General features: G+C 40.4%; 1 protein-coding gene across 1 annotated transcript in view; it reads right to left on the reverse strand.

Annotated features, from left to right (window-relative positions):
• Positions 1 to 1,573: 1,573 nt before the first annotated feature.
• Positions 1,574 to 25,787, reverse strand: part of LOC143034513 (uncharacterized) — a gene marked incomplete in the record, with an annotated part of 140,643 nt that continues 116,429 nt past the window's right edge. The window contains 5 exon segments of the mRNA XM_076200659.1: positions 1,574 to 3,019; positions 3,151 to 3,395; positions 8,720 to 8,806; positions 18,849 to 19,028; positions 21,138 to 21,221. Coding sequence (XP_076056774.1) covers positions 3,177 to 3,395; positions 8,720 to 8,806; positions 18,849 to 19,028; positions 21,138 to 21,221 — 570 coding nt within the window.

Here is a 25,787-nt window from a genome sequence, read left to right on the forward strand (position 1 = left end):
CTTGTAAGGGGGAAAAAGCCTTGGTATATGTATGTATGTATGTATCTTTTCTCCATCTTTTCCAAGCTCTGTCCCTTCTATCTTTTGCCTCACTGCATCTTTTGTTGAACCAGCATTTAATGTACACCCTCTCTAGCTTCTGTCTTGGTACGTGCCTATTTACCCCTTCATCGTAATTATCCATCAAGATATCCCATTTCTCTTCCACTTTTGTCTCTCCCATGTAAAAAATTTCCCAATTTGTATTCTGGAGGAATTTCTTTAGTTTTCCAAAGTCCGTTTTGCTGTACATCAATGGCACCATACCCGCGTCTTTTTGTGTCAGTGACGTGTCATGTAACATGACACAAGGGAAAAAGAAGGTGATGTCAGGAGAGGAGTGGGTGTAGAGGGATTGATGGGGGATATGTGTATGATTATGGGTATTGTTCATGATTGTGAGTCAAGCTGTGTCTGTTATTCAAGCCCTTTGTATGTGTCGGGTTGGCCAACAAGGTGTCATTGAAGTTACCACCCAGGATAAGGCCAGGGATGATGGTGAGTTGGTTGAGAATGGGCTTGAAGTTGTCAGGAACTATGGGGGATGGTCAGGGGGAGGTATACATGTTGATCATTGTGATTATGGATTTGTTACTTGTTTGGATTTTGATTGATCGGATTTCAATGGTGCTCTTGGTGGGAGGGAAGAGAATTTTGGTGGTGGAACTTGTGTCCACAAAGTAGATGGATTGGTGGACTAGGGTGATGAGTCCACTGCTGTTGCTGTCAATCCGGTCTTTTCTGATGGTGGTAGAATTATGAAATAGGGTGTTTTTTGTGAGTATTAGTCTTGTTTCTTGTATGATGGCAATGTGTATGTTGTGTTGTTTGAGAAAGTGTTCAAGTTCATGTTTTTCATGTTGATGCCATTAATCTTTAATTGTAATATGTTGATATTGTGTGTTATGTATGTTGTTGGAGGTTGCTGCATGGGGTGAGGGTACAGGTGGGGGAGGATTAAGAAGAGGGGGAGTGGATGGAGAGAAGGCGGAGGAGTGGGGGAGAGCAAAGGTAGGGTGTAGGTGAGGATGCAGGTTGAGGGTGGGGAGGTGAAGACGAGGTCAGGGTTGGGCATGAAAAACAGGTCTAGGTGTTTGTGTAGTGTTTTATGTCAGCAAATGTTGTGCAAGTAAGGTGGGCCTAGTTTTGCATAGGTTGCACTGTCTGACAGCTCAACGTGATGGGTTTGGAGCATGATGGGCATATGTAATTTGTTGGGTCCAGGGTTGCTCTCTATATCTCTGAAAAATAGTATGAGAAGAGGGATGACTGCTAGAAGATCATCCCTCGGTATTGAATAAAATGTATGAGTGTACTTTTGGGTAAGTGTTTTGGTACTTGCCCCATGCAACCAAAGCTGCTCCCAGGGTGGCAAGGGTTTCTTGTGATGATTTGGCCCCTAACTTTTTCTGGGGTTAGGGGGTGGTCCCACAATGTAGACAACATCACACAAGTACCTTATAAGGGGATAAAGAAGCCCTTAGTATATAGATAAACATTCTGTAGAATCTTGAGGTACTGAATAAACATCACAAACAAATGTTAGTTTATTGTGTACATCATTAATTTTACATAGATCAAGTCACTTTCTTAGGTGAGGTTCCTCATTTTAGAAAAAAAGACATAAATAAAATAAAAAGTAATGCAACTTCATCCAAACTTTAAATTTTGTGCTGCACACATCAAATTCTAAGTTATTTCAAGAAGTTTACTGGTACCTTTACACCTAGTAACACAATAAATTAATGTGAGCATATTGTTATCAAAGCCTACTAAAGCATACTGTAAACATAACCTTATGATTGGTTGCACTTCCTATGATCTGACACTACGGATGGGTCAGAATATCTGTAAAAATAGTTTTTAATGAACAGAATTTCTCATACTTTACATTTGCCAGTCAACCACTTTATACCCTGCAGGCATGTAACAAATTTTAGTGTGGCCCCTGGGTAGTGGGTTAATCTGTACACAAAATAGCATATAGTTATACCACTGAAACCCAGGACCTCCTCTTAAGTGGACAAAAACCATCTGATATATGCCAATATAAGATCTGTAAGTGGCCATTGGGTATTCTATGAAATGTAAGTACGGTAATTGTAACCATTATTTTTTCAGTGATATTAGTTTCTCTCTTCATTTTCAACATGAAGCAATACTTCAAAATAATTCTAAAATAGATCACATTGTTTTTCAAGCTCAGAGATTGTCTCATTTTTATTATAATAGCAGTTACCAAAGAGACTTCAGATACCTCTAATTTTATCCATGACTTAAGTACAAACACATTTTTAGAACAATTATGCTGCAGCTATACACTTTTATATAGTATTATCACAGTATATATATATAATGAATTCATATGCACCAAAACCATACATCTACATTGTAAAGAAAAATAGAAAGCTTCCAGATGTGGCAGCAGCATTTTGAATAATTACATAAAATCCCTACAAAATTCAGGCAGCCATGTGGTACACCTGGCCCTTTTATTAGTTCATTTGAAGAGGCACAATTGTAAACATTGTTATGATACATTTAAGCTCATTTGCTTTGTGAATTCTGAATGTATCAGGTATCAATATTCCAAAGGAAATAGTCACTAAATTTTTTTTTATACTGATGCCAGTTACTATTGGAATTCCCTTGTGGAAAAGGTTGTTTCAAATATTGAGTATACAAAACTTAACTGTAAATAGCAGTAATTTTCCAAACAAATGCAGCACAGGATTTCTTCTACTCAACAATTGTGACTCAGACCACTGATATACTTCAACAAAGATGAAGTCTTTGAAATCCCTCAAGCAATTGTATTTGAATGTGCTACACTTTCCTAAAATGAATTATTCTGTTCATAGATGTAATCTTTCCATCAGTCTGTGTATGTTTTGAGTTGTCTTGGGCCAGTCCTTCTCTTGTCTGGGTCACATATCTCTCTTCTTGCATTATTCTCCACTTGGGTGGGAAACTTCACATACTGAAGAGAATATTTAAGATACACTGTTAATCTGATTTATGGACATACCTGTCACTGACATATATAGACACTTCACCCCTTCTAGTGTTCATCTCTATACAGTATCTCTAATTCAAAACTTAAAATCTTACCACATTCTTCTGTAAAACTTGATTCATTATCGCCTTCGACCTGCTGCAGGCTTGTTGCTTTGTATTGAGGCACATTTGGGAATATGTCGATCAGCCACACCTTCTGAAAACTTCCTTCCACAATGAGGACACTGCACATAATCAGACGTGTCCATTGGCGGAGCTTCATATCCCTTTACACCTTTGGCAGCTCTAACTGTAGCGATGAAATCTTCATGTTTCTTACGCCAGTCTGATTTCTTCGGCTGCAAAAAATATATTCATACAGTTAATCATGAATGTTTCAGTGTTATGAGATAGGGAATGCAAATACATGTACCCTGCTCCAGCAGTGTTGTTCCAGAAAGTTGATGAGGAATTTGTTTCTGGAGATAACTAGCTATAAGAAACCCTGCATGATTAGGTTTCTGATGTTCACACAAAAATAGGTGCTGAAAGTAAGATTTCTTGTATAAACACTCCATATAGTTGCACCCTGTTTTATACACACAACACACACAAAACCAGCTCAATACATTACAATATGCACACTCTACCCTTACAAATAAAAGCCTTCCGTGTGTCCACCCAAAAGTGTTCTGCAATGTTTGGGAGAAGGCAGGCCATACTGTATATGTGGTAGAAGAAAACAAATCCATGGCCTAAAGGTTCTCCTACTAAGCTGTCCACAATAAAGTATGTCAGGCTGCAGCTAAGCTATAACTGAGGCCGTCACCTTTACTCTATCTCCTCAGACTTCTAAGGCAAAACTCAGCCATCAGAAGTTGTATTCAAACCTAAGTCTACATGGTACTGGTCAAGATCAAAACCAACTCTACAGTTGGCCATTTTGGCATATAACCAATTCAGTTTTAGAAGTGGTAGATTGTGTGTATACCTACTAGTTTTATTCAAGACTAGTTACAGTGGTGCACGGGAGAAAAGGTTAGGTGGACTGTGTATGCTTGGATCTGGAGAAAGTATTTGAAAAAGCACCTCAAAACTGAGTTTAGTGGAAATTGAAATATATTGGAAGAATGTGATGACTAATTCTGTATTACAAAATTTCTTAACAATGTTTTCTGATTTTCATATGAATCTTTATTTTTCTGAAGTTTAGCAATAACTACTCCATATGCTGAGAAGTTACCATTATTGAACTTTTCCTAAATTCCAGAATTTTGGGTTTCCAGAGCCTTCTCCGGCAGGGTTTACTTTCTTAGAGATTCAAGGTAGGAATGAATAACTGTATGAAGTGTGTGGTATTTAAGCTGTACTCAGCTTGGGTGAGGTGGCTACTAAGAAAGACTACAGTTTTACTCTGAGTGGAAGAGGTCACAACTGCAACAAGGTGAGTACTGAAAGTCAATTGCAATTTGGAGATCAATGAGCTCAACCCCAAAAAATCAACGGATTGGATGCATGGGTTATCCTTTCAGAGGAACATTTTGAGCTCCAACAAGTGACCAATGACATATATACATATACATATACATATACCAATGGGCTTTTTCCCCCTTACAAGGGAGGTAATCAAAAGCATAAATCCACTCACACCCATTTCATCCCCACATACTCCACTCCCATTCACCACCTCTTCCTCCCTCTTTCAATGGCTCCTCCTGGATGACGGGTCATCCCTGCATCTCGCCCACTGCCCTGAGTCAGAAGCAATGTAGCAAGATACAGCACATCCCCAGCAAGGGTGGCAGATAGGAGTGAGTGCATGCCTTGGCTGGCTACCTCCCTTATAAGGGAATAGAAGCCCTTAGTGTATAGATACATTAATTTGAAAGAGTGTTTCACAAGAAGGTGAGAGAACTTGGCAGCAAGGTTGAGGAACACCCATGTTGAGACATAAACAGGTGAAGCCAGAGCCACACATAAATGTAGATCTAAATTTATTAGGTGTGCTAAGGCCAGGATGCCCTCCAGAACTTGATATACTTAAAAAATTGGGTAGGAATATGATTTGACTGATTCACTTGAACATCATGAATATCCCCGTCTCATAGAGAACCAGGATGATGCCATCTTATAGAGGGCTTTTTGAGGCAAGGAATTTAATGTAGTATGCCCTGACTACTAACTTGCTTTCTACTCTGACCATGTGACCAAATAGTGATGCTCTAAACCAGCGTTTCTCAACCAAGGTTCCCCATACCTTAGGGTTCCGCAAAAGGTCCCTAGGGGTTCCGTGAGAACAAGTGAGATAGGCTAATGCACTTTTGAATTTTCATTTAATTTCATATACATAATATAATTAAACATGCACGACATATTATTGGTTATTGTAATAATGTAATATAGACATCATCCTATCTAACCTGATAATATGATGAAAATAAAATGAGAAAGATATGGTATATGTGGTTTTTTTTTTCTTCTTTTTTGAACAGGGGTTCCTTGAGACATGCAATTTATTCTAAAGGTTACACAAGGGTAAAAATGTTGAGAAACGCCGCTCTAAACCATTCAACCAGTGAGTATCTCTGGATAGAAAGATAAAATGGTCAAATAGGCTAGATCTCTAGGATCTAAGCAAAGATAATTATTAACACAATTTGTAAGGTGCCAGAAAAGACTCTTGTGGGATTGCTTATCACTGTCTTCCATCCTAACATCTCATTCTTTATTACTGTTCTCATGTAATGGTCTTTCAGGACATCCTCTATCCATTTTGGGAGCTTCCTCCAGTATGCTCAAATTTCCACAAAAGTTGACTGTGAGATACCTAATCAAATGCTTTATTCAGATCTAAGTATGCACAGTAAGCCTAACCCATTCTTTCAGCACACCAACCACTCTTGGATATAGGCTTTGCAAGTTTCATACAAGTAAATACAGTGGCTGAAAAGATGAATCCTTCAGTCTTGGGAAAAACAAAATGCAAACTTACATGACCTTTCTCAACAAAATGTTGCTCCTGAAATGGCAGAATTTATTTAGATTCAAGTGCTGGAGGAGGTAAAGTGTCTTAATTCTTCCTTATTTTTTTAGGTGGACAGGTGTCCAAAAAAAAAAAAAGAGTTCCAGCATTTTATAGTGGAAGGAAAGAAAACGTGAGTAAATTGGTTTATTCTTGCAAGATGTACCTGTATGGGAAAGGGATGACATATTTCAAAGTCTGCTACCAAGTGGTCTACTATGGGCAGGAGAGCAGGGGACATATTACAAAGTTTAAAAGAAAAATAGGTATGGACATAATTGTTGGATAGGGAGTGTCACTGAAAAGCTGACACTGCCCAAGAATCGAACCCGTGCCCTCCCACTTGCTGGATAGGCTTGCTTATCAATTACACCACAGTCACCACCAGTGACCACTCTCACATCCTACTCACTGCACCATGTTGGCACTGGGATGGAATTGAACCCTGGACCTCGTCCTTGCCAGGTAGGTGTGCTTACCGATTCACCACAGTTGCCTCCAGTGACCACTTGCACAATAATAATTTAAATGAGAAAGAGAGACTGAACATAAGGGATAGGGAAGGGCAGTGAAGAGGACAAGTGGGAGGTATAGGAGACAGTGGAGGACAAGATAGGAGATGGTAGGAGAGATGGAACAGGAAAGGGTTTATGGCAGTGTTTCTTTACCTGGGTGTCAACACCCTCAGGGGATGCTGAAATCATTTTCACTGGGTGCAAGAAAAGTCTGTTCCTTGTAAAAATTCTAGCAGCTGTGGCATCTGTAACTATATGTATAGAGAGTGCTACACTACTTAAACCTGATTACAGGGTATGCTGAGGTCAGAAAAGGTTAAGATACTCTGGGTAAGAGTGGAGTGGAGAAGATAAGACAAACACCTCTCCCCTATCCTCTCTTCTCTCCTACTTTACTGACTCTCCTACACTTTCTACTCTCTTATTCTTTCCTTTGTCCATTCTATTTTCCCTCTCCCCTTCATGATCTCCTACCCTTTCTTATATTTCATATCTACTCATTCCCCTACCACTACCATTTCCTCTCATCTCTCAACTAACCTTCCTCTACTCCTACCTTTCCCTTCTTTCCCCTCCGTTATACTCTCCCTCTCTTACTATCTATTCCAGTGTATACATCTTTTTTTATGCTCCTCTCCCACTTTCCAGGACTCTCATCTCTCTCTCCTATCCTCTGTTTTCCTTCTTCTTTCCTTCCTTCCTACCCTCTCTTATCTCCTCTTTCCCTTCCTCTCTCATACTCCCTCCACATCTTTTCCCTATCCCTCCCCTCCTACCCTCCCCTGATATTGATCCCAGTCACAGGATTATCTCCACAAGAGACAACCCTCAGTAGAGGAGATAAAGGGGGCGCCCACAGAATTCATGGCTGGGGTAAAGGGATCAAACATGTTGAGAGTTGTTTGGAGTGGGAAGGAAGGGTGACTGCATGGGAGCTTGTTCAGAGAGACTGTGGGAACTGGTGCTGGCACGTGAATGAAGCCACACACTCCCTGGTCTATGCTCCCAATTGAGGATTCTTTCCTCCCATCTGCCCACACACTAGAGAAGGGGTTAGAGTTCATTACAATGCTGATGTCTATGAGCACTTTATTGGAATTCCCCTACTGCTGAAATGTCACAATATAGAAATGGGCTGCAAATACTGATATATCTTTGATGTCTCCTTTGTTAAGCCTTAAAAGAGTTATTCATATTTTCTAACAGAACAGATGTTTTATTTCTGCTTTACCATAGGCTCAATATCACATTGCTTATTATAGCTCGTGGATATCATAATAAACTTTGGAACTTCTTAAGCTTCCCCACTGAAGTGGAAGCTGTCCACAATAGTGTGTCAGGTTGCAAAAAACTAACAGGTGGGTAGATATCTGTGCTGGTATCCATTACATCATTCATTATGAGAAAAAAAGAGAAAGAGCATCTTCAGGAATGTTGCAGTCTACATTTGCTAATCTACTTGCATGCCAAAGTGTATCTGGCTACTGCAGAAACCATGCATGCACCATTCTTATTTACCTTGGGCTGTATGGAGCATGTAACAGAATACTAAAGATTAATAACAAATTTCAAAATTTTGATAATGCAGATACATTTTAAAGCATATTCAATAGATTCCAACCCCTTTGCTGCACAAGGAGTTTAGTTGAAGAGAATTTCTTGTGTGACCGCAACCAGAGCAAATATTTAAGTCACGAACAGCAGTAAAAAGATTTTTAGAGATGGGAGGGGGTGTCCCCATGGCTGAATAAAGTTGCTTAGCCATAACCAGATTACATGTTTAAATCCTGAACATCAGCGAGAGGATTAATCTAGATAGTTTGGACACTTCCACTGCATCTAAAGCATGTCACACCATCCCTATAGTGCCTCCTAATTTGGGATGTGAGGATGGGTGCAGGGTACCACATCAGCAGCAAAGCTCCAAGATATTTTTTGTCAACAGCAGTGACAACCAAAGAATCATGGGTGACAATCAGAGAAGTGATCATTGGAGCAGGGTCATCATGGGATGCCTTGTCTACTCCTTACTCCAACCATCACTGTCACTGAAGCATCATGGTTCATTGACACGGCAGGCTAATCGATGTCACCTGTAGGATTCCCTTCAGCAGAATAAAATCTATAGTAATTGCCCAAGACTCACCTTTGGAGCTTCTTTGAGATGCTGTCCTTTGGCAACAAACTTCTCTGCTTCTGTTCCCTTTGTTCGCATCTTTACTGGATCGAATTTCTGAAATGAAAGGTTTAGTGCTTAAGAGACGTAAGACACAAGAAGTATTTTAATCTAAACATGGGAATGAGGAAATTAATCACCAGTCCTCGTGAAAATTTGTAATAAAATAAAATAGTAACAACGATAATAATAATAGCAGTAATATTACATAAAAATAGATTAACAAATATACATGGTAGCTACAATTAATTATTAATCTTCTATGGTCACCCCTAATGGTCAACCATTTTCATCCTAATCTTGCCAGTGATCACAGCTTTAATTTTGTCCACATATTGTCATTGTACACTTTGATCTTAATTTCCATACTACGACAGCATTGAATTTTCTTATACTTATGCCACCCTAAACATAATATTTTTATTCTAGCGTTTGATTTGTGAAGGATGCCATACTACTCTTTGGACACTTTGCCTAGAGCGTTTGAAATTCGGCCGTTATTTTCATCCTACTCTTGGCAGTGATTCCAGCGTTTAAGTTTTGTCTATGAGCTTTGAATTTCATTTTCATCCTACTCAAGCATTTGAATTTCATACATTTGTGTCATGATATTTTGGTTTTAGCATTTGAGTTATGTGTATGAGATGTCATACTGACAATTTGGCTAGAGCGTTTGCAATTCGACCGTTATTTTCATTCTACTCTTTGCAGTGATCTCCAGCGTTTGATTTTTGTCTGTTAGCTGTCATCGTACACTTTGAATTTAATTGTCATCCCACTCCAGCATTTGAATTTTACATATCTATGTCATCCTACACATGATATTTCTATTCTAGCATTTGATTTATAGGCTACGTATGAGACGATATACTGCATTTTTGAAGACTGTGCCTAGAGCGTTTGAAATTCAGGCGCCATTTTCACTCTACTCTTGTCGGTGATCCCAACGTTTGAATTTTGTCTATTGGTTGTCATCGTACACTGAATTTCATTTTCATCCTACTCAAGCATTTGAATTTTGAATATCTTTCACATGATATTTTGATTCTAACATTTGATATTTATGTGAGAAACAGTGGCGGATCCAGGGAGATGGCTGAGGGGGGGCTGAAGTCGCCCGTAATTGGTTCTTTCATTAGCTCATTGCAGAGGTCGAGAAACCTGCCTTGTGGCAGAAAGCAGTAATACAGTGGCAATTTTTTCAGCATTTAATAAAACACACTTCAGTGAGAATAGTTTAAAGGATATTCAACACATAATTGAGGGTAAATATTTAAAAAAAGTAAGATGAAGTATTACTTTTGCCCAATATTTTGAAAGTGGAAACCTGTACTTCAATTTCTATTCAAAATCATTGTATTCATGCTACAGAGTACACCTGTTTAAAAGCATTATATACATTTACAAAATTCATATAGCTCGCCCCCAAAGCGTCATCTATATTTACAAATTTCAAGTACACCCCCCACCCCCCGTTTTGATCCTGGATCTGCCACTGGTGAGGGATGCTACACTGCACTATTGATAATTTGACTAATGTGCTTTAAATTCGTGTCATTTTCACCCTACTCTTGCTAGTGATAAGAGCATTTGAATTTTGACTACAGGTTTTATTTTCATCCTACTCTAGCATTTGAGTTTCACATATCTATGTCATCCTACACATGTTATTTTGATTGTAGCATTTTGATCTATAGATTCTCATCATACACTTTGATTCATGACCCATTATATGGAATCTTAACCTACAGCACTGTTCTTTCACTGCTGATAATTTATCACAGGTACTATTTGTAGATGCATACACCTATTGACACATCTATTGATATTGCCTTTGTTCAACTTAGAATACATCGAGATAATGGCTTTTTTAATGTTTGTACTATAACATGCATTCCTATTTTCTCAGTACACCACATCATTTTGATTAATTTCACTAATTGTTGTCCTGCTTATGGTTAAGTATGTAGCCAAGCCCTTTCTTACTTAATTATTGTATATATTTATTGTATATGTATCTCCTTTATTGTATATGTCATACTTCATTATTATACATGAGTACTTAATATCAACATATATCTATTGTAAATGTTTTGTATAAGTAAGCCTATGTAGTCATTACAATATAAGTGTCCTATACATAATTATATAACCGAATATATATACGTCATTAGGCGTACGCTAAACGCGTATGCGTCTATGCCAATTGTACACGTCGTAGAATTAAGGAACTAAATATATGTTACCCTTAACCATTTTGCATGCATATTCATCATTATATATAATTGTTCTCTTGTTGCTGTATATTTCTATGTATATACCTAGATATGTTAGTATGTATTGTTTTGCTCAATCTTTTTCCCGCTTAGCAACAATGTAACAGAAAGTAGGCCACAGGCGCGTCTTATGCCCAGCTAGGCCCCCCAAGCATTCGCTTGTGACAGATCACTTCCTGTCTTACTTGTGTGTAGATCTCCGCAATAAACTTCTACCAAAATACTGCGTGTTTGGCACTTACCACAGTGGTGACCTCCCGGAGTGACAGTGCCCAAGTGACCCTAATACCCAGTGCTCCTTACCTAAGTGATTTAGGGTCATACACATTACGTGGTTAAGTGCCTATGCGTATTCATAAACTGTGACTCGTCACGCGCACGGAACTACGCATTTACGAACTTCAAAGTGCGCAAGAAATAATCGGAGTGTGCGGCATTGTTCAGTTCTGATCTACACGCAACACGTATACGATACGCAACACGTATACTGGGAAACATCCGACAACAACAACATGAATTCCCCTTCTCCGCCTACAACCACTGCAGCCACTTCAACGACGACAGCAGCAGCAGGAAGCACTTCTTCCTCTACGCATTCCACGACTTCCGCCGCCGTCGCCGTTCGACCTCCACCATTCGACGAAGCATCGCCGGCAAGATGGTTTTCGTTGCTAGAGGCGCAATTTGCACTAGCTAACATAACCGTCCCCCAAACTAAGTTCAACCATGCACTTGCGAACTTAACCATCCCTGTGCTCAACCAGCTCGACGACGATGTCGTTACTTCCGGTGACTACGACCGCTTGAAGAAGGCGCTAATCAACGTCCTTACCAGGTCTCCGCCGGAACTCTTCGATGCCTTGGTCCACCAGAACAATATCATGTATGATAAGCCGACGACCTTCCTACGAGAACTTCGCACCATAGGTAAGCAACTCGGTGTCGACGACGACTTCATCCGCTTAAAATTTTTACGTGCAGTGCCAAGTGACATACGACCACTACTTGTTACACATGCCGGTTCCCTAGATGAGTTGGCCCGTGTTGCTGATACTCTCATGGCCCATGGCCACGGAAACAAAGGGATAAGTGCGTCATCGGTGAACAAGCCTGTGCCAAGGGCTCCGCGTAGTGATAGTGTGCCAGTGTTTCGTAGTGGTAACCCCACTACACGTGTTTCAACACCCACTACCTTTCCACTCGGATTAACTCCCTTCTATGACGGTCAAAGACCACGAGTGTGCCGTTACCACCTCTTCTACGGCAACAGTGCTAGATCTTGCAAACAATGGTGCATATTGTCCCACACTAGTGCTAACGTGTTGCCCAGTTCACGACCTAACTCACGTTCTTCATCCCCAGGACCTCAGCTTAACACGTCGGGAAACTTGATGGGCAGTCTGTAGAAGTATCCCTTGCAACCGCAGGACTGCCTCTCGTCATTAGTGCCACTATAGGTTGCAAGAACTATGAATTCCTTATAGATACCGGTTCTCAAGTATCGCTCATTCCCTATGACCCAAGTTTAACTCCACTGCTCCGTTCCACGGTAGTACAACTTACTACTGCTTCCGGTACCCGTATTCGTACGTACGGCGAAGTCGACGTGGAACTTGGGATTCGACGTATCAGACGTTCTCTCCCATGGTCATTCGTCGTTGCTGATGTTGTCCGCCCAATTCTTGGTACCGATTTTTTAACCCATAATTCACTAGTAGTTGATTGTAGAAATCGCCTCCTCTCTGATCCTTCCACTGCATGCACCATTCCCCTTAAGGCTTCTCCTCTCCCTATCTCTTCACATGCGGTACATTATGGGGATATTGATTCAAGAGCCATTGCTCTTCTTTCAAAATTCCCCGTACTTACCGCGCCCCGACAACTGTCTGATCCTCCACCAGTAGAAACTACAACCTATCATCATATTGATACAGGTGATTCTTCCCCTATATCCTTTAAAGTAAGGCCATTGACAGGTGAGAAGCTCAAAGCTGCTAAGGATGAGTTTCAATTTTTGCTTAATGCAGGGATCATACGACGCTCCAACTCACCTTGGGCGTCCCCACTTCATTTGGTTCCCAAGAAAGAACCACATTCCTGGAGACCTTGCGGAGATTACCGAGGTCTCAACAATGTAACTGTAAATGACAAATATCCCATACCACACTTGCGCTCTCTCACCATGTCACTTAAGAATAAGGTTATATTCACTAAGTTAGACTTACAACGTGCATATCTGCAAATTCCTGTAGCTGAACAAGATATTCCTAAGACTGCGATATGCACGCCATTTGGTTTATTTGAATTTTTGTACATGCCCTTTGGATTGAAAAATGCCGGAGCCACATTTCAGCGCTTTATAGATACCCTCTTAGCTAACGTAAACAACACGTTTACGTACCTTGATGATGTACTGATTGCTAGTGAGACCCTTGAAGAACATATTTCAGATGTTCAAACTGTTCTCTCTATTTTGGCTCAGCATAACATGCGACTTTCTCTTGACAAATGTCAATTTTTCAAGTCAAACCTTACCTTTCTCGGTTACGAGATTAGCTCACAAGGGATTAAGCCACCTAAAGACCGCACTACGGCCATTTCCGATTTCCCTTTGCCTCAGACTTCACAGGCTTTGCGCCGTTTCATGGGTATGATCAATTTTTTTCGGCCCATGATTCCTAATTTTGCAACCGTAGCCTATTCCCTTACTGAGCTTCTTAAACAATATCCTTCTTCAAAGTGTCTCACTTGGACTGACGCAGCAAAGGACTCCTTCAATAATTTGAAGCAAGCCTTACTGGACTGTCCAACCTTAGCTTACCCTTCCCTATTACCGACAAACTACCAACTCGTGACTGACAGTTCAAGCCTAGCCGTTGGCGCCGCTCTCTATCAAGTTATAGACGGCGAGCCAACGCCCCTAGGATTCTACTCGAAGAAACTCTCTGACACACACAACGCATCTATTCCACCTACGACCGCGAGTTATTAGCTGCTTACCTCGCAGTTTTGCATTTCAGGACTCTCATTGACGGACATACAGTTACCCTATTTCTTGACCACAAACCCCTCGTAGCTGCCTTTTACTCTAAATCTCTTGCTAAAACTGACAGACAACAACGACAACTCTCTGTTCTTTCTGAATACGTTTCTTCAGTCGAGTACATTCGTGGCGAAACTAACGTCATCGCTGATTGCTTATCTCGCACGTCATGCGCTGTTACACTCGACGCTTTTGACTTAAGTGGCATAGCTCAAAGTCAGACAACAGATGACGAACTGGAAACTTTCAAGCCTAGACTCTCTAAATTCACTTTACCCTCTGATTTAACACTCTGGTGTGATACCTCTACTAACACTCCTCGACCTTTTGTTCCATTACCCTTACGTAATGACGTAGTCTCTTCTTTGCATAACCTTTCTCATCCTGGTGTTCAGTCCACCTCTAAGTTGGTCAAACAACGTTACTTCTGGCCACACATTGACAGAGATGTAAAGACATTTGTAAGACAATGCCTTAGGTGTCAACAGTCTAAGACTACCCGTCACACTTCCTCTCCTGTTTCTCCTATATCTACTCCTACTGACCGCTTCCAGTCAGTACACATCGACATTGTAGGACCGTTGCCCCCTGCTACTCTTCCTAACTATCCTTACCCTCTCCCATACAAATACTTGTTGACTTGCATTGACCGAGCTACTCGTTGGACTGAAGCAATTCCCATCATTGACACTACTGCCACTTCTGTAGCAATCTCTTTTGTAAATGGCTGGATATGCCGTTTCGGTGTTCCACTTCATGTCATCACGGATAGAGGTTCCCAATTCGAGAGTGAACTTTTCTCTAAGCTTTCATCTATCATTGGTTTCCACCATATGCGTACTACTAGTTATCACCCTCAAGCTAACGGCATGATTGAACGTTTCCACCGTTCTCTGAAATCAGCTCTCCGCGCTAGGCAAGATAACTGGTTTTACTCCTTACCTATCGTCCTTCTTGGCTATCGCATGACACCTCACGTCACCAAATTTTCCCCATTTACCGCCGTTACTGGCGCTCACATGTTATGCCCTTCTGTCGCCATTACTCAGGAACACACCCACTCCTCGGATGACACAACCATCCTTCGTCTTATCAAGGAAATGCAGTCTGTTAATTTCCAAGATCTCGCATCCGGTGACTGCCATACACTACCTCCACCCTATCTCCCTCACGACCTTCATTCTTGCTCTAAAGTTTGGTTACGAGTCGACAGAATTCGTAAGAGTTTGGAGGCTCCGTACTCTGGTCCATATGACGTCATTCGACGTGAACCTAAGTACTTCATCCTTAACCTACCTCAAGGCGAAACCTCAGTTTCCATTGATCGTTTGAAACCAGCTTTCCTCCCAGTTTCTCCTCGCCCTAAGACCCGTCTCCATGTAACCCCAGACATACCCTCAACACCTTCCACTCCTCCTCTTCCTACTTCATCCACTTCTGACACTTCAACTGTCATCCCACCGAATCCCATACCACCCACAAATGCCAATGACCTCGGCCACCCTATCACATCTTCCCCTCCCTCCCACCCTCATACTTCCGCTCTCCCATACAAAAGTCGCTCAGGCAGGGCAGTCAGATTTCACAATAAATCTGATTTTTACTACTACTAAAGACTTTCTTCACTGACGCTAACTCTCTCAAGGGGGGAGTACTGTAGCCAAGCCCTTTCTTACTTAATTATTGTATATATTTATTGTATATGTATCTCCTTTATTGTATATGTCATACTTCATTATTATACATGAGTACTTAATATCAACATATATCTATTGTAAATGTTTTGTATAAGTAAGCCTATGTAGTCATTACAATATAAGTGTCCTATACATAATTATATAACCGAATATATATACGTCATTAGGCGTACGCTAAACGCGTATGCGTCTATGCCAATTGTACACGTCGTAGAATTAAGGAACTAAATATATGTTACCCTTAACCATTTTGCATGCATATTCATCATTATATATAATTGTTCTCTTGTTGCTGTATATTTCTATGTATATACCTAGATATGTTAGTATGTATTGTTTTGCTCAATCTTTTTCCCGCTTAGCAACAATGTAACAGAAAGTAGGCCACAGGCGCGTCTTATGCCCAGCTAGGCCCCCCAAGCATTCGCTTGTGACAGATCACTTCCTGTCTTACTTGTGTGTAGATCTCCGCAATAAACTTCTACCAAAATACTGCGTGTTTGGCACTTACCACAAGTATCTGCACATTTATCAGAACTCAAAATATCATAAAAAATTAGAAAATAAAGAAAACAAATATAATGAATGCTATTGATCTACTGACATGCAAAAGTGCATCTAGCTACTACAAATCCAACCAAGTACATTTTTTGTTTACCTTGATCTATCATGGAGCATGTGGAAAGAAACTAAGCATTAATACTTTATCTCCACTGGTAATTCAGATAAAAAAAAAATATCTTTCAACACAATAACACACTTTATAGACTTTGTTCTGCCTAGTGATGGCATATATATATATATATATATATTTTTTTTTGCGCCTTAAACTTGGATGACAGGGAAAATGCATCTCCACAGCAACAAGCACTGGTCCTCAGGCCCTCCCATAGATCTCTTTGGGGAGAAATGTTGAACTGTTGTCTGTGTCATATCAATGTGGGTCTATTTCTATATCACCATTGAAGAGGAGAATGTGGGGAACAATATCCACCAGCTCTCTTTAGATGAAAAAGTGTGTGAGGAGGGGAGATATTTGAAGTTGATGAGGAATGCTGGGCCAAGTCTGGAGATTACATGCTGCCCCTAAGGGAGGCATCCCCAGATGGAGTTGTTGCTGTATCTGGGAGTTGATTCTCTCTGATGTCCATCTCCAAGGACCACTGGTGGCAGGTATGCATTGTTGGTCCCTATTCTGATTTATTCAACATTATTCAATTTAACTGAAACGTAGACCTTGACCTACAGGGTGGTCTCGATTATTCATTTAACTCGAAGGCGGCCCCATTACTTGGTTAATAAAGCATTGACTAGAACAATCTGTTGCCCCTGGTCTCTCTTGCACAAGACCCATAGGCTTCAGGACACTAGCAACGGCCTCCAGACAGACTTAAAGAAGATATATTGTGTTGTTGTCTGGGGATTGTTAGTGTAAGGCATTGTAGTACATGGTGCTCTGAGTCTTTTGTGTGGTGGTTGCACCTGGGGCAATTTGAATCTGTGTTGGTACTGTGGTTAGAACAAAATCTATGAAGTACATGATTGGAGGAACTGAATTCATGTAGGAAACACTAACCCTGTGACATATATTCATAGCATGAAGGTGACAGAATCGTAATTAAGTCTGAATACATGGAGTAGACACAATGCCTGTGTATTCAAATGGCAAGAAGTACAAACAGATTTATACTAATAATCATTAGTTAAATAGGACTGACTCCAATAAACTGGTGTATTTAGTAATATGAAATTGAACAAAGTTAAAACATGTAAAATTTAGATAACAATGAAAGTTACGATGTTATTTACCTTGACTTTAGCAAAGCGTTCGACAAGGTAGCGCACCGGAGACTATTAAATAAAATCAAAGCCCATGGCATTGGGGGAAAAGTGTTAGAATGGATTAGAGCTTGGATTAGTAACAGAAAACAGCGGGTCACCATATATGGAATAAAATCTAGGTGGGGGAATGTTACTAGCGGGGTCCCCCAGGGCTCGGTTTTGGGTCCCTTATTGTTCATTATGTACATAAACGACTTAGACGATGGGATAAATAGTGATGTTAGTAAGTTTGCGGACGACACTAAAATAGGACGCCTAATTAGGTCAGGAGACGACGCAGAGATTCTGCAGGATGATCTTAATAAATTGTTAATATGGTCGGTGAAATGGCAAATGAACTTCAATATCTCTAAGTGTAGCGTGTTAAACGTAGGGCTACACAACCCCAAAAATAGATACAATTTAGATAACACGTTTTTAGCAAAATCTGAGTGCGAGAGGGACTTGGGTGTTCTGGTGAGTTCGGACCTCAAAACTAGGAAGCAGTGCATTAGCGCCAGAAATAAAGCTAACAGTGTATTAGGCTTCATTGCGAGGACGGTAACGAATAGAAGTGCAGAGGTAATTATTAAACTCTATCTAGCGATAGTTAGACCCATCCTTGACTATGCGGTACAGTTTTGGTCTCCGTCCTACAAAATGGACATTAATTCACTAGAATCAGTACAGAGAAGAATGACCAAAATGATACATGGACTCAGAAATTTGCCTTACGAAGAGAGGCTTAGGCACCTAAACTTACACTCTCTGGAAAGACGTAGAGTGCGGGGTGATCTAATAGAAGTGTTCAAGTGGATCAAAGGCTTTAACAAGGGTGAAGCAAACAAGGTCATCATAATAAAACAACAGGGCAGAACTCGCAGTAATGGGTATAAACTGGACAAATTTAGATTTAAGAAGGGAATAGGCAAGAATTGGTTTACTAATAGGGTGGTCGATGAATGGAATAAACTTAGTAACCATGTAGTAAGCGCTGAAACTATCAGTTGTTTTAAAAAATTATTAGACAACTTTATGGATGGGGATGACAGGTGGTGATGGATACGGAGCTGCCTAGTGTAGGCCTTATGGTCTCCTGCAGCCTCCTTTATTCTTATGTTCTTATGTGTATAGATATACCCTCATAGAGCAGACAAACCTTATGATATATATTTGGATGTTCGTAGGAGGAAAATCTTGTTGCAATTTTAAAATAGACATGTTATTAGGTATACTATTTGTAGATATGACAGATAACTCACCTTCCTCTTTTTAGCTTTGGCGTGGGACTTGGAACAAATTGTGGTGTGCTTGTCAATGCGATCTGGTGCAAAGTTCCTCCCACACACCTTGCAAGAAACAAGACCATTTGGAGGATTTGAGGCAGCCAGTGGTCTGCGTGGTGGTGCAGTTTCCTCCTTTGCATGACCACCAAATGGAGGCTGAAATGAAATACATTATCAGATTCAAGTCGATCTTTGCATACTCATGCACATACATTTAAACAATTAGCTTTTCCCTGTGACAGAGTTATCTTGTCCTATTTTCATGCCTTGTGGAGATAGAATTCACAACCCCCATAGGTTAAAGGAGGCTGGAGCCAATCTCCTCACCCCACAGATGGTAATTTCAGTTGAGCATGTAAGAGAATAACTGTGGGGCTGTTATTGAAACTAGCTGTTGCCACAATCTCACAATCTCCTGTTATGTACATTACCATTGTAATGCACATATATGCATTATAAGTGAGGCTGTTTCAATTATATTTGCAGAAGTTTATTTTAGTCGAATCTTTCCTTCTGTTTTCTACCTTTGGAGGGAACCTAATCAGAGAAATCAGGTATATAGAATGGGAAAATCGTTGTAACTACAAAGGTCATGATACCCATCCTTGCAAGGAAATAAGTGGCAACCTCTGTAGAGAGATTCACAATGTATAGAGTATAATGTATATATTCGTTCACAAAATGAAGAAATGAGGAGAATAGGAAACTATATAAGGCAAATGACAGAAGTCTATCTATCCATACACCAAGGTCCTCTCCCCCCCTTCCCCCACCCCACTCTCATCTTGGCTCCTCAGGGATGACGGATCATCCCTGCATCTCGATCATCACCCTGGGTCAGAAGCAATGCAGCAAGACACAGCATATCCACAGCAGGGCCAGCTACTTCATTTACGAGTACATAGCAACATTACACACTTACATAGCTTTGTCCCCTCATGCCAGAAATAAATGACATAAGTAAAAAGATAAAGAACAAGATGAAGATGTCTTAATCAGACAAAGCGCACGCAAAGCCAATTCCGCACCTTCGTACTAATGTACATTCTACCCTACAATAAAGCTTTGTGTATCCACCCAGGTATGGTCAGGCATGCCTGGGTGAAAGCAGGCCCTGCCTGCATGGTAGGAGAATTAATAGTCCCAAAGTCTTCCCAAGGGTTCTCCACTGAGGTGAGGGCTGTCCACAGTAGAATGTGACAGTCTGCAATCAACTAACTAGGAAAAGAATTGGGAAGAATAGTAACAGTTCAGTTAATGAAGTCACAAAGGATGAAAGAGAGGATCAATGGGGTTTTAGGACAAGAGATGTGTGAATCAGGCAATCAACTGTTGCCTCGAGAGTTTCACCAAGAAGGAAATCTGCAGCCCCATTTTGGCTGGTAACAGCCCTCAGAACCTCCCATAGATGATCTCTCTGGTAAGAAACCATGGACTGTTGTCTGTGATGTATTGGTGTGGGCCTGTTTCTATGCCACTGGCTGAAAGTTGTAAGGAGAGGAGAGCTGTCCCAGTAGTCAGTTGTGTGAAAAAGTGTAAGAAATACAGCTGCTGTTGATAGAGATCCTGTATTAAGTGTTGGTGGACTGAAGAGAAAATCAGTAAATGTCTTCAATAGTCTCGAACCCTGCAGCGAACCATAAATTACATTTGCAAAAATATAAGGAATTAAAATTCACAAGTGTTCATTTCCCATCTCAGAATGGAGTATTTTCAAAATACACATAATTAATGATAGACAATTAATCAATCATTTGATGCTTAAATATCATTCATATATAGAGTAACATTCTAACTTCGATTAACGCTGCGTGCATTATTATTGCTATCATGGGCTATATTTTACTTGCATGCATTAAGAACCATATAGAACATAACGAGAAATATACACATCTTTAGTGAAATGCATGTTAAATAAAATTAGTACTGAATAGTTTAAAGTACTAATGAAATAATTCGTGAAGTGATATAAGGCTATTTTGAGGTATTCTTTTGATCTTAGATAAGAATATAGTGTCTTCACATACTTTATGATATAAAGATAACGATGAAGCAACATGCATAGATACTATGTGATAATTAACAGCGAGACTATGAATGGTAACTAGCAGAACAAAATACTACATCGGCTGGGAGATTGCAAATTGTGGTGGTATTTTCTAAAAAATAACAATAAAATATTCACTATTCTAACATACTATTTGAGTATATTCATGCTTCTAAGTCACTGAACAAGCAAGAGAAAAAATGAGAATTTTCTTTTACCCTCTTCCCTGAATTTTTATTATCTATCACCAAATCTTCCTCGTCTTCATAAGCTTCCAGTTCTTCCTCAGAAGGGCTGTAGCTCTGCCATACAAATGGAGAAAATGTTAATAGTAATAAACAAATGACAGCAGGCCACTAATGGCTACTGTTAGTGTGTGGGAAAAAATATTGAGGTGACCATTTCATTCCTACACTGGTTCACTTGATGAAAATATGTTGGTCGATTTTAATGTGAAACAGAGGACTTGAGATTGTGGGGGTGAGGGGGCTATTTCTATCGTAGGGATATTTCCATTTATCTATACCTTTTGTCACAACATTGGGTTGACACACGGCGTATTATTTCTTCTCATTTTCTTGCGATTGGTTTCAAACCACATTTACCAAATACTTTCGCTCAAGGGACTCGCCGACACCGTAGGCTCCACATTTTTTCGTCTTCTTTCAGCCCTTTTCGGCTATCAATTCCCTCTACTCTTTGGAATTGCCGGAACTCTTAAGGCCTCTATCAACTATTTCTTGATCATTTTCATTCTCCTTATCTTCATTAACTGTTGTGCCAATTTAGCAGTTAATCGCAGTGCCTTAAAGGTCAGATATCAACAGATATACCATTCGCTAAAAATCATCGTATTGCTCGAAAAAGTACTTTTTAAAAGCATACAAATAAAGTTTTTACCTATTACAGAAGAATTTATTCAGAAAATTCACTTTTAATTGCGCCTCGCATACCACTTTTCCGAAGTCTAGTTATTCAGAATAACAATATTGTTTGTTTGGCAACAGTGACGTCACGAACGCGGAATTCCCCGAACCTTTCCCGAAGCGCACGGGCGGAATGTTTCGAATAGCAGACGACGCAGTGAAATGAAGACAAAACTGTTTTTTGCCAAATTTGATAAGATGTAGATGGTGGAATTATATAGAATACTGTCAGTATGTTTTTTTATGTACATTAAACTGTAAATACAAAAAGTTATTGAAGTCTTGATATCTGACTACCCTGGTTCAGAAGTAATGTAGCAATACACCTCCCATCCTCTCCGTCCACGCATGCAGAAGAAAGAAGACGGAGAGAAATCCCTTCAGGCTTCGTCAAAATATCATTCACACATATGCACACTCTACCCGCCATCCCCGCCCCTCCTTCCCTTACATAACGGTATCATCCATGCACAACCACTCTACACTCATCCCTATCTCCTGCCTCCTCCCTTCCTTGCTCAACAGACATATTTTTCACAAGAAAATAAATAGTGCACCGAGGCAGACATTCGTTTATCCGCAAGGTATTTTTCCCGCGCAATAGCATGTGACGTCATAGCAATGTTTGTTTCTATTTTTATGAACTGCGCGGATCGCTATTCCACAATTTCCTCCCCTCCTTCAACAATTCCCGCTTCCCTAACTCGATTATCTTACCATTAAATCTATTCACCTCAACATTATTATAGTTTTTTCCTACCAAATCTCTTCATCATCCAGCCAAAAGGCGACAGTGCATCTCTCAACTAAAACGCACGCACTAACGTCGACAGTTACCTGGGCCTGATAACGTCGCCTGGTTCTTGATCATATATAGAGCGTTGGTGACGTAAGAGCAAAGTACTACGAATATTGACAACTTGAATTTATGATTATTTTAAAAATAAATTTTATGATAAATCTACAACCATATGTTTGTTATAGACCTATAAAACTCGCACCCACGCTGTTCTGGAAACGTGATCTGACATGTCAGAACCGTGGAGGTGATCTTATCTCAACATGCAAACCTTAGCCGACAAATACGTGTTGTTACGTTAACACACGTAAGCAAAATATTTTCCATTAGACACAAGTCCCACGACCACTCACAATCGCATTGGACTTTTACCATCCCTGGCAAGCTTCCAGGAAGACACCAGGATTATCTCAAGATGTCCTAAGACCCATGCCTTGTATGGCACAGCCTTGCAAACTAAACGATCACTATGCGAGCTTTGTAATTGTATCCATTACTAACATACCGATAGGTCACACGCCATGAAATGTATTCCCCAACCGTAAAGGCAGCCTTTAGCAGTCTTGCTGACCTCGTATTTCTAAATCACAAAACATATGACTCAGAGAATGCAACATATCACAACAAGCCACCACGCCACCGTCCAGCAAGGAACGAACATAAGTGCCCTATGTCACCAGACAGTTCGTTAACCTTTCTTTAATACCTACCAACCTACATAATCATAATTCCAATACATACACCATATCTAACCACATCCACGAAAGATAGCCACCCATTACTATACAACTAACACAAATACATCGTATTAAACCCAAATGTATTTGCTAACAACCACACCAAAGGTGCCTAGACGGGCCTTTGACCCTTTATAAGGTGGCGACTGTGCTCGACAGACAGGGGGAGCCTAGGTGAGGAACCTAGGAGAGGGGTTAGGGAAGACGCTCTCCTTTAACTCACCAGGGGAGAGTTTTGCCCTTTGGAGATTGTACTCCGAAGCTACAAACATTTCACCATGAAGTCTACCTCAATAAACCCTAGGAAACCCGACCGAACAAGTTTACATAGAACCCGCTGACACTGCCCCTTGTATAACCCACCTTTATCGGTTAGAGTAATCCCAGTACCTTGGATGGCGTTCGGTGATAAGGCAGCTTAATTAGCTTACCCAAGTAAACCAACAAGTGGCCTAGTTCGTGGCCTACTATCGGTCTAAATCCTTATAACGGCCACCAGAGATTTTGTATCAATGGTTTTCACCATTTCGGTACGATGACCCATACGATGACGTCATGAGGCACTAATGGGTACACGAGGATGTCGGCGTCTTGATTATATATATATATATATATATATATATATATATATATATATATATATATATATATATATATATATATTGTAGTTGTGTATAAGTTACCCCCGGATTCTGTGAACTGGTTTGATCACGTTTTCTGTGTTTATTATTACTCAAGAGTAAAAAAGAATGAGTAATACAGCAGTGACTTTATATTTTATAATGCGAGTAATGTGATGCATCGTACATATGGCAGCCGATACTACTCGTGAGAATTTGAGTCGTACTGAAGTGATTAACGTCATCAAGGCTCTGTCTCATGGAATCCGAAAATATAAAAGTTCGACTCACTGGTATGGCAACATCTCTAGTTGCCATAAAGCGAGTACAGACCATACAGATTTTATTACACTGGGTTATTTTTCCTACAAATGTTGGAGCAAATTTGTAGACCGTAGCTTTCGGGAATGAATTTGATATGCTGGAGGAAAATGATTTTCTCCAGCATATCAAATGAAATTCCGTGAAATTTGTTGAGAAAACTAAATCATTTACCATGGTGATTTTACGGCGAAAAAAGTCCTGGTGAACGCTTTCTACCATTAGAAAGACGATGTTTTCTACCTGATTTGTTGGTCTGGTTTATCTAGAGAATCTATAGTAATTTCCACAAGTATAGCGAAGGAAATGAGTAACACTATACCGTCTAGTGGCAAAAGGCATTCACCAAGGCTGGCGAAGGGGTTCTAAGGCTCGCTTCACACGTATCGACTTTTCGCCGTGCGCCGTCCATGTTACGTCGTCGCGCTCTCACGGACACGTGAAAGCGTCCATAGACACCCATGGTTATATGAAAGTACGATGTCGTGTCGTGGACGGCACACGACGAAAGGTCGATACGTGTAAAACGACCCTATGTGTACGGCCCTCTTGTATCCATACACAATAATGAGGTCAAGAGAGGGCGATGGAACACCTGCCACACCAGGTGTTCCAAATGATCCACACGTCTGCGGGTCTTAATCCATTGTCTATCGTTTCCTCTCGAGTGGCAGAATCAACCCATCCATCAATCCGTTACCCCAGGTCTCTCTTGCAAGTTACCCACGGCCCCACGTAACCGATAACGGCGACCAGATTCGCCTATAAGTCACTCAAGGAAGAGATATTGTTTTGTTGTCTGGGTAAGGCCTAGAAAAACACAAATATTTTGCCACGAATACCAATTTTAGTCAATGTTTTATATTCATTGCAACTGAGGTGATACATATCTTCAATCTGAAGGTACGGTACAAGTCTGTCACATGCATAGAAACACAACACAGGTAGTTGGTTAAGTCCTTTTTTAGTCTGAGGAACAATATGCTAAAACCTCAAACTTCCTCAGCCACTGACTGCCACAATTTCGGTCAAAATCGGAGAAACACTGACTCGAGTGGGAAGATTATGAGTGTACACTATGTCATCAGTATAAGTTCGATTTCAAGAAGAACATAAAGTACTGCGTCACTATCGATCTTGCCTTATTTACAGTTCTTACCAGTGCACAGAGTGCTGATGTGGCACGGCCCGGAAACGAAGTTATTTTGGATCGCATGACACTATGCTTCCTAAGAAGTGTCTCTTTAGAATAAATGTATTCAAATGGGTCAAGGGTTTTAACAGGGTGATGCAGGTAAGGTCATCATATTAAGACTGCATGGCAGGACTCGTAGTAATGGGCTTAATTTGGACAAATTTAGGTTTACGAAGGGGATAGGTAAGGACTGCTTTACCGACAGAGTGGTTAACGAATGAAATAAACTTGGTATCCATGTAGTGAGGGCCGAAATTATCATTGGCTGTC

Source organism: Oratosquilla oratoria, chromosome 2 (genome assembly GCF_046742065.1).
Source record: "Oratosquilla oratoria isolate Oo_2021 chromosome 2, ASM4674206v1, whole genome shotgun sequence".
Taxonomy (NCBI): Eukaryota; Metazoa; Arthropoda; class Malacostraca; order Stomatopoda; family Squillidae; genus Oratosquilla; species Oratosquilla oratoria.